Raw genomic sequence first — 15811 nt, 5'->3', positions numbered from 1 at the left:
TAACCTTAATAGTTTCCTTTATATCTTTTAGGCATTAAAATACTGAATATAAAGCACACATATCTTTTATGGAAATAGAATTGTACTACATATAAACAATTTAACTGCTTTAATGCATTATTAAGGTAGTTCATTGTGGTAATTTTGAAAATTATTGAAAAGTAAAAAAAACTATTAATGATTTTTTTTCCAAAAACTGTTAAAATTTCTATGTTTCCATCCAGTTATTTGCTTATTTTTTTTTTAACGGACTGTTAGTTTTAATAAGATATTTCTCCAGGCACAGTGGTGCACATCTATAATCCCAGCAAGTTGGAGACTGACATAGGATCACAAATTCAAGGCAGCCTGGGAAACTTAGTGAAACCCTGTCTCAAATTAAAAAATAAAAAGGGCTAGCAATGTAGCTCAGTGATAGAGTACCCCTGGGTTCAATACCCAGCATTGCCTCACCCCGACCCCTATCACCATTAGTTATTTTGAATCTCCAAATATAAATATCCAGTAAATTAGCTTCTATAGGGATCCATTTTTTACAGAGAAGCCAATAATTGTTTATTCCTCTAGATACTAAATACAGTACAATTACTTTGTTTAGATGAAAATATGTGATCCACTGAGCTCCTCTGTGCCAGTCTTAGTATACATGTAAATCAATTCACATTTTAAACAATGTTGTATGGGCTTTTAGTGTTGCTTAATATAGTGGAAATCATAATATTATATCTGATTTTTAAGAGTTTACAAAGTTTTGGTGGGAATGATGATATATGCCTGCAGTCCCAGCTCCTGGGGAGACTGAGAAAGGAGGCTGCTTTGAGGCCAGCCTGGTCAACATGGCAAAATTCCATTTCTAAATAAATAAATTAATTTACTGATTAGAGAAAAAAAGTTTCCTAAATTGAGTTCTGTAACTTCATTTGATTACCTAATTCATTTCTCTGGATATCTATATTTTGTTAAGGACTACATTTTAAAAATTATGTAGAAGCTAGTGGGTAAAGAACTTGAATAACATATGCAACTACTTAGGCTACTATTATATAATAATAATACCTGTTAACTGCATTTGCATGAAAACTCTGCACATGGGCAAGTGAAAATAAAAATACAGTAAGGTTATGTCTTTTGTTTAAAGTACTGATTTATTTGAAGGAAACTAAAACTAGAAACTGACTTAATTGAAAAAACTAAAACGAGAACCCAGGTTTCCATCCTTTAGAATAACATATTTCATTTTACAAAGCTTTTGTTTGTAGACAGAGTGATTTATAACAACCCTATATTAGGTTCTAAAATGATAGTCTATATTACTTTTATTTTGGGTGAGACAAATAAGATTTTTATCATGAAAGGAGAGAAGTTTGGTACCCAAGAAAAGAAGTTGAAGCCTTAAATTTTGGAATGATTGTACTCATTCAATGATTTCAGATAAAGTTATTTACCATATTTTATATTTTTATCTTGCTGCTTTTAAATTAATTGCAATTTCACATTTAGTGGATTTCTGTAAGAACAAGTTTAATTACGTTATCAAATATTGTAGTTACTATGTACAGTTGCACAAGTCTGTAATCCCAGTGACTTGGGAGGCTGAGAGAAGAGGATCACAGATTCAAGACCAGCCTTAGCAACTTTAGAGAGGCCCTAAGCAACTTAGTGAGACCCTGTCTCAAAAATTATAAAGGGTTGGAAATGTGGCTCAGTGGTAGAGCAACCCTAGGTTCAACCCCCAGTACCAAACCAAACCAAACCAAAAAAGAATAAATCAAATGTTATAGTCTTAGAAATAAGATTTTCTAGTGTAAAAAAGCTTTTTTTCTGACCTTTAAATTTTTTTTAAAGGGTGAAGCCACTTCATTATATCTCCTGGCTGGTTGGACATGAAGGCAAAGGCAGCATTCTTTCTTACCTTAGAAAAAAGCAAGTATTCAGTTATTAAGAATTTTCAGTATAACAACCTCTGAAAGATAATAGTAAACAATAAGTGTTACATTGCTCGTTCTTTTGCTTTAGCTGCCAGGAGGTCTACAATAAAATTTAATTCTTAGTTGTAATCATATCCATAACCTCATTTATTTTAATTGTCATCTTCTATTTTGTTATTTCCTCATACTGTACACCACATCATAAATGAAAGTAATAAATTCCAGAATTACATAAATTGGTTAACTCTAATCAAGAATTTGGATTTGACAAAATAGTAAAGGAGTAAATTATTTAAAAACTGGATTTTTAGGCTTTTCTAAACCAAAAGGTAGACTTTAATGAAAATTTCAGTGTGTAGATCAGTTGTACAAAATATATGGGGTTGTGAAAAGTGTTTGTAACTTTCTTAGCAGAGTGTGTCATGACGCATGTAAGCACCTATGTAAGTCACCTACAGCCAAATAATAGAAACAAAACTTTAGAATCAGGACCAGGATATTATGGTAATTCTTTGATTGACTTTTTTGTTAATTAATTAATTTGAGAATGAAAAGAGATGAGAAATGTAAAGAGGTGCTTGAAGATATCAGTGTGTTCTAAAATAAAGAAAATGAAGAGGCTAGAGTTATTATAAAAGAATAAACCAATTATAATTGAGTTTATATATACCTTTTACAGTATGTATAATATGCTTTGAGATGTGTGCAAAGTTACCAAACTTTATTACAATTTCAAATACTTCATTTTGGAGTCCTTCTCCCTTAAGTTTTTAGGTGCTCACTTTGGTAGCAGATGTAATAAAAATAAAATAAAGTAAATTGATTCAGAGATTAACACAGTCCCTGTGCAAGGATGACATGAACATACATAAAGTACTCCATAGTTTTTTGGGGAAAAAAAGTTTAGGATATTATTTTAGTCAGGAAAAGATCCAGTCTTGTTTCTTTCTTAGACAATCTGTATAGATTAGCTAATAGTCTCCAAGAGCTCATTTGACTTTCTAAACTGGAATGTATTTGATACATTTTAAGATTTCTTTTAAGAGACAAAATAAGAAATGATAAGTGAAATGCTTCCCAGCAGCCATATCTTAATATTTTGTATTGTTTATTTCAACAAGAAGTTCTTTGATTTCATGAAACTGTTAGTGTTTTACTGTGTTGCAATATCTATTAGCTTCCCCATTAAACAGGTAAAGATGGCTGTTACTTCCTTCTGGGACTCCCAAGTGCACAATGGTCCGTTGGAAGGCTTTGTGCTTTTAAAATTTGTACTTTGAAATTTACTATTAGAAATTATATTTAATCAAAACCTAAGATTCCCAAATTTTACATAGAAAGCCTATTTTGTTAATTTGAAGTATTTGTAGGCTGTCAATTCAGAGATGCTGATTGGATTATTTTTCCCAACTATAGGTGCTGGGCTCTTGCATTATTTGGTGGAAATGGTGAGACAGGATTTGAGCAAAATTCTACTTATTCAGTGTTCAGCATTTCTATCACATTAACTGATGAAGGTTATGAACATTTCTATGAGGTAAATATTAACATGGAGTTTTTTCTTTTATATAGGTATTACTTTATGTAATAGACTAATGAGATGTTTTGTTTTCAGGTTGCTCATACTGTCTTTCAGTATTTAAAAATGCTGCAGAAGCTAGGCCCAGAAAAAAGGTAATAAAAACTTCTTAGAATGAGGCCAGGAGTCAATTCTAATATGTTTTAGCCTTCAGCCTGCCAGTACACATGGTTTAGTCCTGTGGGACGGCTTTTCAGGCATTTCCTACTCTATTTCCTTTACTGGCTTCATATCCTCATCCTTCTACATGTGAGTGTACACTAAGGTTTTACATTTATTTGGCCAGTTCTTTATTTTTATGCTTCTTTTTTCTTGTTGATGATTCTAGTGATAAATTTTAGTATATCTCTAATTATCATTTTCTTTCATAGAGTTTTTGAAGAGATTCAGAAAATTGAGGATAATGAATTTCATTACCAAGAACAGGTATTGGAAGTCAAATTCTTTTTGAATGTTATCTGTGACCAAGTTGAAACTGGTGTGGACATTGTTCCTCTTTTTGGAAGTGTCACTGGAGTTTTTATTCTGCCACTCTTTGTCATGTGAGTCTCAAGATGGCCTTGAGGCTATCTAAAAATTAAATCTTGTTTTGAGTATTTATATTGAGAAACAGAGACATTAGACAGATGACATAGATCATGTTGTATCACAGCCATTTGTCAATGTAATCATCCATCCTGTCTATCCCTCTGATAAACATTCATGGAAAGCTTGCTATGCTATGGTAGTTTGGGAATTCAAATATTGTGAAGGTAGTCTTTAAGGTAAATCTGTAGTAATTGCCATGTATAATGTTAGAAACACTGAGCTTTGCTATTTTAGGGGAAAGACAATATTTTCCTTGATTGAAATAGGATAGGAGGGGCTGGGGATGTGGCTCAAGCGGTAGCGCGCTTGCCTGTCATGTGTGCGGCCTGGGTTCGATCTTCAGCACCACATACCAACAAAGATGTTGTGTCCGCCGAGAACTAAAAAAAATAAATATTAAAAATTCTCTCTATCTCTCTCTCTCCTCTCTCACTCTCTCTTTAAAAAAAAAAAAGAAATAGGATAGGAGAAGTCTTCATGGGTGTAGTAAATTTGAATTGAGTTCAGTATCAAAATATAGGGTTTGAATAAGATTTGGTTATATTCTAGGCAATAGAAAGGAACATAAGTAAGAAATTATCTATATAGTATAAGGACATATAAAAGAAAGATATTATTTAATGTTGAAAGGTAAAGAGTTTAGAGCAGAGGGGTTTTCCCCCTGTTTGTGGCTTGGATCCCTTTAGAAGTCTGTTGAATGTTGTAGACCCCTCCTCAGAGTACTACTTAATCCTCTTGGCTTTTTAAAATTTTGGAAAAATTATCAGTAGTACAGTGATCATTGGTATATCGCTCACCTAAATTGATAATATTACCAGTTGATAATAATTCATCATATTTTCTTTCTTCTCTTTCTGTGTGTCTATTTTTTATTGAACCTTTTGACAGTTAATTACATACAATGTCATACTTCACCCTAAATGTTTTTTTTAAATATTTATGTTTTAGTTGTAGTTGGATACAGTACTTTCATTTTATTTATTATTTTGTGGTGCTAAGGATTGAACCCAAGGCCTCGCACGTGCTAGGTGAGCGTTCTACCACTGAGCCACAACCCCAGCCCCGCCTAAATGTTTTCTGGCATGTATCAAGGCAGAGGCAGTCTCTTGCCTTACCTCAATATAGTTGTCTCAGTGGGAAATTTAACATTGAAACAATACTGTTAATTAATACATAGTACATAGCGTTTCCCCACTCCCCATGGTGGTTTTTTTTTATTTTTTTTTTTAGTCATTGATAGACCTTTATTTTATTTATGTATTTATATGTGGCGCTGAGAATCGAACCCAGTGCCTCACACAATGCCAGGCAAGTGCTCTACCACTGAGCTACAGTCCCAGCCCCCCATGGTGTTCTTAAATGCATAATATAATAGTTTACAAAAGAATATTAAAGTACTCAAAACATTAAAAAATAATAATTGTTTCTTTATTAAATTACAAGGTTTGGTAGAATATCTAGTAATTTCCAGGATTTTTAAGTAGCAATGAGTATACACGATATCTACAATTGTGATTTCTCTTGGAGAAGGTCATAGATACTATTAATATTATCATAGTTTGTTGCCTATATTCATAATTTTAAAGAAGTAACTTATAGATTAGTGAATATATGTAATTTCTTCCCAACCAAATTAATGGGTCCCTTCTGAATTTGTCTGCTGACATCTTATAGGGGATATATTGGTACCCTAGATTTGAGAGCTCCTGATTTAACAACCATAGAGAACATTGAAAGCTGGATTTTTGGATCATCACTGTACTCTTCCCTCAAAATGTATTATGAGTAAAGGATACTTAGTACTGAGTACAAGATCACAAAAACCAGGTTTCCAGTTACTGTTTACCTCTGTTTTAATGTGGTTTATATACTTCAAAAGAAGTTATTTGAAATGAACTAGAAATCTTATTTACAGAACAGAAAAATCTACCTGGCCCATATTGATTACTAAAAGGGTCCTAGAGACATTCCTTGTAAGTGGATTGATAAATCTAGAACCCGCAAGTCCTGTCATCTGTGTTTCCAGGAGTGATGTTGATCAGTATTCTCATCAGCTATGATGGCAGTATGTGGACCAGAACTATGGCAGGGAAAAGAGTGGAAATGAGAATTGTGGACAACTCTGTCATACCCAGATTCCTTTTCTTTACAACTGGCTTTTTAGCATTGTTTAAGTAAATGATATTTTCTTTTGCCTTATCAGTTACTTGTTGGAAGTGCATTTCAAGATAATGTTTTTTTCTGCCATCTCCCCATTCCATAGCTTATCACTCCCCCCAATCTATGGCATAATGAGTATTTGTATTAATGAATATTTGTCTTGATTTGAAAACACAAGCCAAAACAAATCTTAGATTAAAACCTAACTAACTCAGCAGCTCAGGAGGATTGCAAGTTCAAAGCCAGGTTCAGCAAAGGAAGGTGTTAAGCAACTCAATGAGACCCTATCTCTAAATAAAATACAGAATAGAGTTGGGGATGTGGCTCAATGGTCAAGAGGCTCTGAGTTCAATCCCCTGTTACCATTCCCCTATTTCCCCCTCTCCCCACCCTCACTCAAAAAAAAAAACCAAAAACAAAAACAAACTAACCAAGCTAGGTATTATAGCACATGCCTATAATCCCAGTGGTTCAGGAGGCTGAGCCAGAGCATCACAAATTCAAAACCAGCCTCAGCAACTTAGCTAGGCCCTAAGTAGCTTGTGAGACCTTGTCTCAAAATATGAGTTATATGAACTAGTTATATGAATTTTGCTGCATTGGCTGGGTCGTGGAAAGTGTTCAGGAAAACACGGTGGATTAGCAATGACAGAAAGGGTGATCTGGATGGAATCCATATTTCTAGATATGCACCCAAGAGAATTGAAAACATAAGTCTGCAGAAAAACTTATGCACAAATATTCAACCAGCATTATATATTATAGTCAAAACATGGAAACAACTGTAACCGATGAGTGGATAAATAAAAAGTAGACTCTGTATATTAGGGAATATTATTCAGCCATAAAAAGAATAATTTATGTTATAACTTAGGTGAATCTTGATGACACTCTGCTAAATGAAAGAAGTCAAATACAGAAGGTCACGTTTTAAATAGGTCCATTCATATGAAATAATCAGAATAGATTAATTCATAGAGAATATAGACTGATGTCTCAGGGGCTGAGGGAAGTAAGTAATTGGGAATGACTGCCTAATGAGTATGAAGTTTTCTTTTGGGGTGAGTGCAAGTATTCTGAAACTTGATAGGTGATGATTACAAAACTTGATGATTGTACTAAAAGCTACCAAATTATACACTTTAAAAGGTTGAATATTGTACTATGTGCATTACATTTTAAAGAAAAATTAAATGGCTAGCCACTGTGGCACATGACTAATCCCAGCAACTCAGGATACTGAGGCAGAAGGATTGCAAGTTCAAGGCCTGCCTCAGCAATTTAGCAGACTCTCTCAAAATAAAAAAATGAAAAATGGGGGTGGGGATGCAGCTCAGTAACAATGCAACCCTGGGTTCAATCCCTAGTACATAAATAAATAAATAAAAATTAAATGATAACATTTAAGTGTGTTTTTGTTTTTGTGATGCTGGGGATCTAACCCAGAGCCTTGGTACACACTAGGCAAATGCTCTACCTCCAGCCCATTTAAAAAGTTTTTCCCTAACACATAGTCTATTGTTTTGGCATGACATATCTGCTTTTGGCTAGAGTCCTTAGTGTTTTCTCATAGGAAATACTTGGAATCACTCAGTTTTATCTATAAACCTACAAGAGAGCAATTACATTTAAGTAAATAGCTAGTTAAAATAATTTAAAAAATAGAGAACACAACAGGAAGAGCTATTTCAAGTACTTTAGTGACATTGATGGTACGGGAATGTTTTCTCAAATAGAGAAAAAAAAAGCTAACAGTGAACTTTCCTTACTTTTTTTAAATCCTATTTTTATATGAAAATGTATGAATGATATATACGTGCTTGTCTGTTCCTGCCCCCACCCTATGCCACTACTGCTCCAGAATGCAGTAACCTTCATTTTCATTCTCCCATTAGATAAGAAGCAGTATATATATATATATACATATATATATATATATATATATAGATAGATAGATAGATAGTAAAGGGCTAGGCAGGAAGGTATTTGGGGAATAGTATGTAGATAACATTAGGAAGCCAGAATTATAGTCTATACTTGGCTTGTGTAAGCTTGGCAAGTCACCTAATCAATCAGTGTATTTCCTATGTGAAACATGGGAATGGAACCACTTGTTATCTACAGGACCTATGAGGTCCTTTTGTTTCTTTGTTACTGAGAATTGAAACCAGGGTCTCTGTACTATTGAGCTACATCCCTAGTCCTTTTTATTTTTTGTTCTGAGACAAGTCTAAGTTGCTGAGGATCTTAATAAGTTGCTGAGGCTGGCCTAGAACTTACAAACTTCCTGTCTTGGCCTCCCAAGTCACTAAGATTATAGGCATGTGCCACCCTCAGTTTTAAAATTCTGTGTATCTGGATGCTTAATAAATACTTGAATTTATTGCTTTCTTCTGGAAAATTATTTCTATTTCATTGGTTCAGAGAACTGTACAATACTGAGTAATATAACTTTTTTTAAAACTTTATTTTTACTTAACACATAACAATTTACGTGTTTGTGTGGTACAGTGATATATTAATACACAGTACAATGTATAACAATCACATCAGGATAATGGGCATATCTATCACTTCAAGCATTTATAATTAGTTTATGTTGGAAGCATTCAAAATTCTGTCCTCTAGCTATTTTGAAATATATAATTAACTGCTGTCAACCATAATTGTCCTACTATGTTAAAGAGCATTAAAAGTTATTGCTCCTATCTAATAGTATTCCTGTATCTGTTAACCATCCTCTCTCTATCCCTTCTGCCCACTACCCTTTCCACCTCTAGTAACTACTGTTTTACTCGCTACTCAATAATTTTATCTAATGATACTCATGTTTTCATTGTTTGATCCTTACAAATAGTTTTTTGGTGATACTGCTATAGTAGTAGGTCCACTGTCTTTATTGACCTTGCAGTCATGTGGAGCACTGGACAGATGAGCATTTACAATTCAGTGTTATGATTGCTCTCATGAAGAGACTGTAACATGACTAGAATCTAGTTGAGCTGTCAGACTCAGAAGGGGTTTGGAGGGGTGTGAGGTTAAACTCCTTAAGGCAGTACCTTCCACTGATATTTTTGTGGCATTGCAAGCATCAGATTCTTAAGCTGCAGTTATATCTACTTTTGATTTCATTTTTGAAAACAGAAAATATATGAGTATTGTGGCCAATTAAGGATAACAGCAGAGAGGTTCTGGTGTGAAATAATTTTGCCTCTTTACAGACAGATCCAGTTGAGTATGTGGAAAACATGTGTGAAAACATGCAACTGTACCCACTGCAGGACTTTCTCACTGGAGATCAGCTTCTTTTTGAATACAAGCCGGAAGTAAGGAGGTTTCCACTTCTAAAACTTGAACTGAGAAAAGAGAAAACTTGGTTATATTTAGTCAGGATTTTTTATTTGTTTAAGTAGAAGAAATTGCAATAGTTGTATGAGTAATTTCTCATTATTTTACATGATTATGTTTTAATATAAGAAGCTTAAAGTTTTATGTTGTTAAGACATCTAAAATAGTTAAGGCAGTTAAGAATTATTTTATTTAGTTCTTAAACATACTTAAGAAGTTGTTTAGCTTACCTTTTAATTTTTTTGGAAATTCAGGACAATTAAATCCAGATACAGATTGCTGTTCTAGCCAACCAAAGATTGGGAAAAATACCTACTAGATTGATTAAAATATACACAGCAGTAAAAGAGTTCTATTGGTAAATTTCCTAGATATATAACTGTTGACTTCATGATGTATGGTTCAGTAAGGTGACTTTGAACTGGAACCAAAGTAATAAAACCTTTGTTTGTTCTTTTATTACATATTATGTTGGATATCTTTATTGAAAAAAAGATTATAGGCATGTGCCACCCTCAGTTTTGCATATATTTAAAAGTATTTTGACTTTGATAAATAAATAACTTTGGGGGATCACAAAATTTTTACAAGAAAAATATAAGATTTTCTAAATTAGCTGGACATGGTGGCATATGCCTATAATCCCACTGATTTGAGAGGCTCAGGTAGTAAGTTCCAAGTTTGAGGCCAGCCTCAGCAACTTAGTGAGACCCTGTTTAAAAAATGTGTGTGTGTGTGTGTGTGTGTGTGTGTAGACACACACACACACAGCTGGGGGTGTGGCCCAGTGGTTAAATGCCTGTGGGTTCAATCCCCAGAACCCCCCCCCCACCCCAAATTAAAAATTCTCTAAATTAGAAACATGATTTACAGATAATATTACATATAGTTGAATAGTTGGTCAGGGGCATTCCTCTACTACTGGGGAACAAATCACATTTGTTCTTACAGAGTAACAGTAGCCAACCAGTGATGATTTCTTCCCCAGGGGATATTTGTCACTGTCTAGAGATATTTTGGTTGTGATAACTAAGGGTTGGGCATGGAGAGGGAGGTTCCTGAAATCTGGTAAATGGAAGCCTAAGATGCCGCCAACCATCCTAAAATGCAGAAGACAGTAACTTACAACAAAGAATTATCTGACCCAGGATGTTACTAGTGCTGAAGTTGAGAAATTTTAGAAAGGGTGTTTATTCCAAAACTTTCTTTTAAAGAGGATAGGGAAAGGCAAAGGAAGAAGTAACAATTACACATTCTTGCTATCTCTAGGTTGGTTATGTCTAGTGATCTGAGTGTTTTTTCCAAACCACCATTTGTTGTTTTTTCTCAAAGAAATGTTTAAATTTTACTTGAAATTCCAAATTAACCTACATAATCTTGAATTTAATCCTTATCGCAGATGAAGGATTATTAGAGGAGGCCTTGCTTTGGCATCATTTTACTGTCTTGTGTATGAGGTAGTAGTATAGTTTTTAACAGTATATTCTTTGGCATGTACAGTATGGTTAGAATTCCACTTTTGACACTTCTAGCTGTGTTTTTTTTTTTTTTTGTAAATCACATAATCTTTAACCTAAGCATTACTTAGTTTTTAATCTCTGAAGCTGAGTATTACTTTCTTTAAAATGATTATACCTTTTGTTATTTTTTTTGCATTAAATGAGATAGTGTATGATGAGCACTGAATGGCATATAGTAAAAACATAGTAAATAATAGCAGTTTTTATTGCTAGTGCTATTAATATGTGGAACTTATTATCATGAAACATTTGATAATTGTCAGTTATACCTCAGTAAAACTGAAAAAAATACTTGAAATATTAATGATGCTTTGTAAATATGAGTGTTCATGCACTTTAAATAGTTTTATAAACATCAGGATGCTAGGATCTTGGGGGTGTCTAACAATGTAACTTTGCCTAACAGAAATATATTAAGTTATTATTATTATTGTATATGTCTCCCTTTCCTTACCACCACCATTCCCCCTTCCACCGTTATTAGGTCATTGCCGAAGCCCTTAATCAGCTAGTTCCTCAAAAAGCAAATCTTGTTCTACTCTCTGGTGCTAATGAGGGAAAATGCAACCTCAAGGAAAAGTGGTTTGGGACTCAGTATAGCATAGAAGGTAAATATTTTGTCTTCCAATTAGATACATCTGATTTACTTTGGAATTTTTATGCTTTAATGATCTTATCTGATGGTTCTTGTGGTGGGGCAAGTATAATTTTTTTTTAAAGTTCCCTTTGAAATGAAAATTACTTACTCTAATTTGGGAGGAATTATTTTCTGCTATGCTTATATTTATTAGCTATTGAAAAAAATCTTGTTTTGGTATTTGGAAATCATTTTTAGAAAAGTACTTTTCAAATATAGTGCGTCACTTTTAGATGTTATTAAAATACAGATATTGATTCAAGGGGTCTGCGAAGGACCTAAGAGTTTATGTATCTAACAGTTTCCCAGCTGATAAGAGTGCTAATGGGACTACGCTTTGAGCAGTAAAATTCTAGATTGCCTGGATATGTCAGAATTAATTTGTTGAGGCTAGTCAGTGATTGATTTGTTAAGAGAATTCTGATTATGGTCTTATTTATTGAATCAATTTGTCTTTCTTCTCTACAGATGTTGAAAACTCCTGGGCTGAACTGTGGAAGAGTAATTTTGAATTAAATCCAGATCTTCATCTTCCAGCTGAAAACAAGTACATAGGTCAGTAAGATAGCAGTCATTTTACATAATCTATTCATGTACTAATCGGCAAAACTTGTATAGTACATAATGTTTTACAAAGTACCATATGAATTCCTATTTTAGAATCCCAGTTATGCGTTATTCTTTTTTTTTTTTCCTGAATGAAAACACAAATTTAGAAAAACAAAATGACTTATCCCAAACTATTTAGTTGGTGAATAGAAGAACTGGGACTTAAACCCCAATCTTGGCTTCCTGACATTTATGCTTTTTCTTGAACATAATAGCTGACCCTTTCAAAGGAAGAAATTGTCAATATCTTATCATATTTTCTAGTGTTTTTCAAATTGTGGTTTACAACCCATTAAAATGTTATAAAATCAATATTAATGGGTTGTGATGTCAGTGTAATTGGGCTGTAATGCATTAAAAAGTCAATTAGAATAGAATATAGAAAATATTTTATTACATAAAGAAAAGGTGTTATTTCAAAAAATTTTGTTTTGTATCTATCAACTTTCTTGCATTGGAAATATTTCTGTAAGTTGTAGTAAGAAAATTTGAAAGCATGTCAAAGGTTTTACAGTTGTCTGTGAATGTAATACATTCAGAAAACTTTATTTTCCCAGCAATTTCATTACTACATATATAGTCAAAAGAGTTGAAAAAAAGCACTCAAACAAATACACTTACATCATGATCATACTAGCATTATTAACGACAGTCAAAAGATAGAAAAAACAGCCAAATGGATGATTGGACAAATTGTGGTATACACATTCTAGAATACTACTCAGCCATAAATAGAAAGGAAATACTGGATAAACCTTGAGAATACCATACCAAGTGACAAGGCCATATATGAATACATTTATTTGAAATATCTAAAAAAGTACATCTGCAGAGGCAGAACATTGTAAAGGTTGCTAGGGTCTGGGGAGGGGAATGGTTAATAGGGAGCAACTCCCTTAAAAATAATAGGCTTTCCTTTTGGGGTGATTTGGAAAATTATATGGTACTAGATCAGTGGTTGTGCAATATTGTGGGTATATTAATGCCTCTGAAATATTCACTTTAAAATGGCTAATTTTCTATCATGTGCATCTCATCTCAATTAGGAAAAAAGCCATGTGGTGTGTGTGTGTGTGTGTGTGTGTGTGTGTGTGTGTGTGTGTGTGTGTTTTACTAGGATTGGATTTAAAGGCATTTTACAATTGATGTATATTCCCAACCCTTTTTGTTTTTTATTTCATGAGAGGGTCTCACTAAGTTGCTGAGGCTGATTTCAAAATTGATGATCCTCCTGTCTCAGCCTCCCAAGTCACTTAGATTATTGGCCTGCATGTGCCCCCTTGTGGCTAACTTTTATTTTTATAAGTCTTATGATTTTGGGCAATTCAGTTTCATATCTTGAACATTAACTATCTAAACAACTAAATTTTTTTAAGAGAAATAACTATAACAATTTATTCTTTCATTCTCATTTTTCCTCCAATTACCTATTTATCACCTATATTGGATGTAATAATTTGTTTTTATTAACTGAAATTACAAGTTTGGCTTTGTTTGAGCACAATTATTTTGTAGACTTTCAAATGTCCATAAAGTTGGTAAGAGACATTCAAGAATGTATTCATTCATAAAGTGAATTATACAACTATCCTAATCAGAAGTTCCTCTTTCAGAATTTTTTTGAGAAAGGAAATGAACCCAAATTCATGGAAATCGAAATTTGGGAAATCACAGATTTTTCAGAGTTTATATACAGCATACTCTAGTATTTAAATATGGCTTATTTTTGCCACTCACACACAAAAATGGTTATTTAAACTTTTGAAACCAAGAACAGATTGAGAATTCTGTTAGAATAATGGAATGTTGGGGCTGGGGATGTGGCTCAAGCAGTAGCGTGCTCGCCTGGCATGCGTGCGACCCGGGTTCGATCCTCAGCACCACATACAAAGATGTTGTGTCTGCCAATAACTAAAATAAATAAATAAATATTTAAAAATTCTTAAAAAAAAAAAAAAAAAAGAATAATGGAATGTTTTTATTCTGTTCTTTTGCTAGCCACGGATTTCACATTGAAGGCTTTTGATTGCCCTGAAACAGAATACCCTGTTAAAATTGTGAATACTCCACAAGGTTCCCTGTGGTATAAGAAAGACAACAAATTCAAAATCCCAAAAGGTAATATGTTACCCTCCCTAAAAGATGTGAGGTAATTAAAACAAATCTTCCTCCTCTTCATAGCAACATTCTTTTTCCCCCTGTGTCTTGCCCACTTCCTTTTCCCTTTACCTTTGGAGACCTTTTCTAGCCTTATCTATCAGATTCATACTGTGTTCCTATGTTATCACATAAATACTTAGATACTCTGTTTTTCAGTAAATAAAATTTCAAGCCTAGAAATCAATTGTTTTCAGATACTTTTCTTTTAGATAAATGAAAGTGGAGCCAGATGTTTGGCCATCTTAAGGAATTGGTATTATTTGAACATAAGATTATATGAAAAAAAAATATTCTTACAGGGCTGGGGTTGTGGCTTAGTGGTAGAACACTTGCCTAGCATATGTGAGACACTGAGTTCGATCCCCAGCACCACAATAAAAAAACTAAATGAACAAAATAAAGGTATTGTGTACATCTACAGCTAAAATTTTTTTTTAATTATTCTTGGATATAACAGTAGCTTAATCCAGCATTACAGATGTAAAAATTTCCCCCATCTGCCTCTTGCTGTCTTGCTTTTCATTATAAAGGAAGCATTATGTAGAGTTGTTAAACAGACTACATTTCTTGATTTTTAAGGTTATGCCCCAAACTATGTGGCTTTTTTATGTTTTGTTCCTGGTACATAGCATTGAAACTTCCTGAAGCAACTTGGAATCAAACTAAGAGTCCTTAGATGTAATTTAACTAATGTCCCAAATCCAAATACAGTTATACCTTAGTTCTGTGGAGAAATCTTGAGTTTGTTGAGAAAGTGTTTCCATAAATCAATCCATCCATCTTCCCTCTCTTTTTTTCTCCCTCCCTCCATTCTTCCTTTTTCTCTATCCATCCTTTCATCATTCTGCTGGGGATTAAACCCACAGCCTTCTGCTTGTTAAGCATGCATTTTTCCACTGAGCTATCTCACCACCTCTTCACAATTTTTCTTGAATGGCTTATAAGACTTTCAGAAAATGTTCTTAATTCAGCTTCCATAGAAAAAGGTTCTGTCAAAACTTTCTGTAAACATTAGGGTTATTCCCTTAATGTTCTTGACATGTATACCCTAACATTTTCCCTGTCTGAAGCTATTAAAGTGTGAATATTCATAAACCTCTTTGTGTGTATCCATATATCTGATCTTCACTTAGAAAGTCTCACAGGGCACTTTATTTGGAATGGTAAATACTATCTTTAAAAAAAAAAAAAACCTTAAAAATAAAAATGTAGTGTGTAGAAAAAATTAAAATATGAGGATTTAAGTATTTGTGCTTTATTCACAATTAAAAAATATTTGAAG

The 15811-nt window shown here is 33.4% G+C and overlaps 1 protein-coding gene across 3 annotated transcripts in view; it reads left to right on the top strand.

Moving 5' to 3' along the window:
* Positions 1 to 15811, top strand: part of Nrdc (nardilysin convertase) — an 87877-nt gene that overhangs the window by 56773 nt on the left and 15293 nt on the right. For all 3 annotated transcript variants that reach the window (XM_005326077.4, XM_005326078.4, XM_040288662.2), the window contains 8 exons: positions 1846 to 1923; positions 3345 to 3465; positions 3544 to 3602; positions 3879 to 3933; positions 9477 to 9581; positions 11608 to 11731; positions 12229 to 12315; positions 14368 to 14487. In XM_005326077.4, the coding sequence (XP_005326134.1) occupies positions 1846 to 1923; positions 3345 to 3465; positions 3544 to 3602; positions 3879 to 3933; positions 9477 to 9581; positions 11608 to 11731; positions 12229 to 12315; positions 14368 to 14487 (749 nt within the window). The remainder of the gene's footprint in view (positions 1 to 1845; positions 1924 to 3344; positions 3466 to 3543; positions 3603 to 3878; positions 3934 to 9476; positions 9582 to 11607; positions 11732 to 12228; positions 12316 to 14367; positions 14488 to 15811) is intronic.

This window comes from Ictidomys tridecemlineatus, chromosome 11 (assembly GCF_052094955.1).
Source record: "Ictidomys tridecemlineatus isolate mIctTri1 chromosome 11, mIctTri1.hap1, whole genome shotgun sequence".
In the NCBI taxonomy this organism is placed as follows: Eukaryota; Metazoa; Chordata; class Mammalia; order Rodentia; family Sciuridae; genus Ictidomys; species Ictidomys tridecemlineatus.
This window is presented reverse-complemented; position numbering and strand designations above follow the sequence as displayed.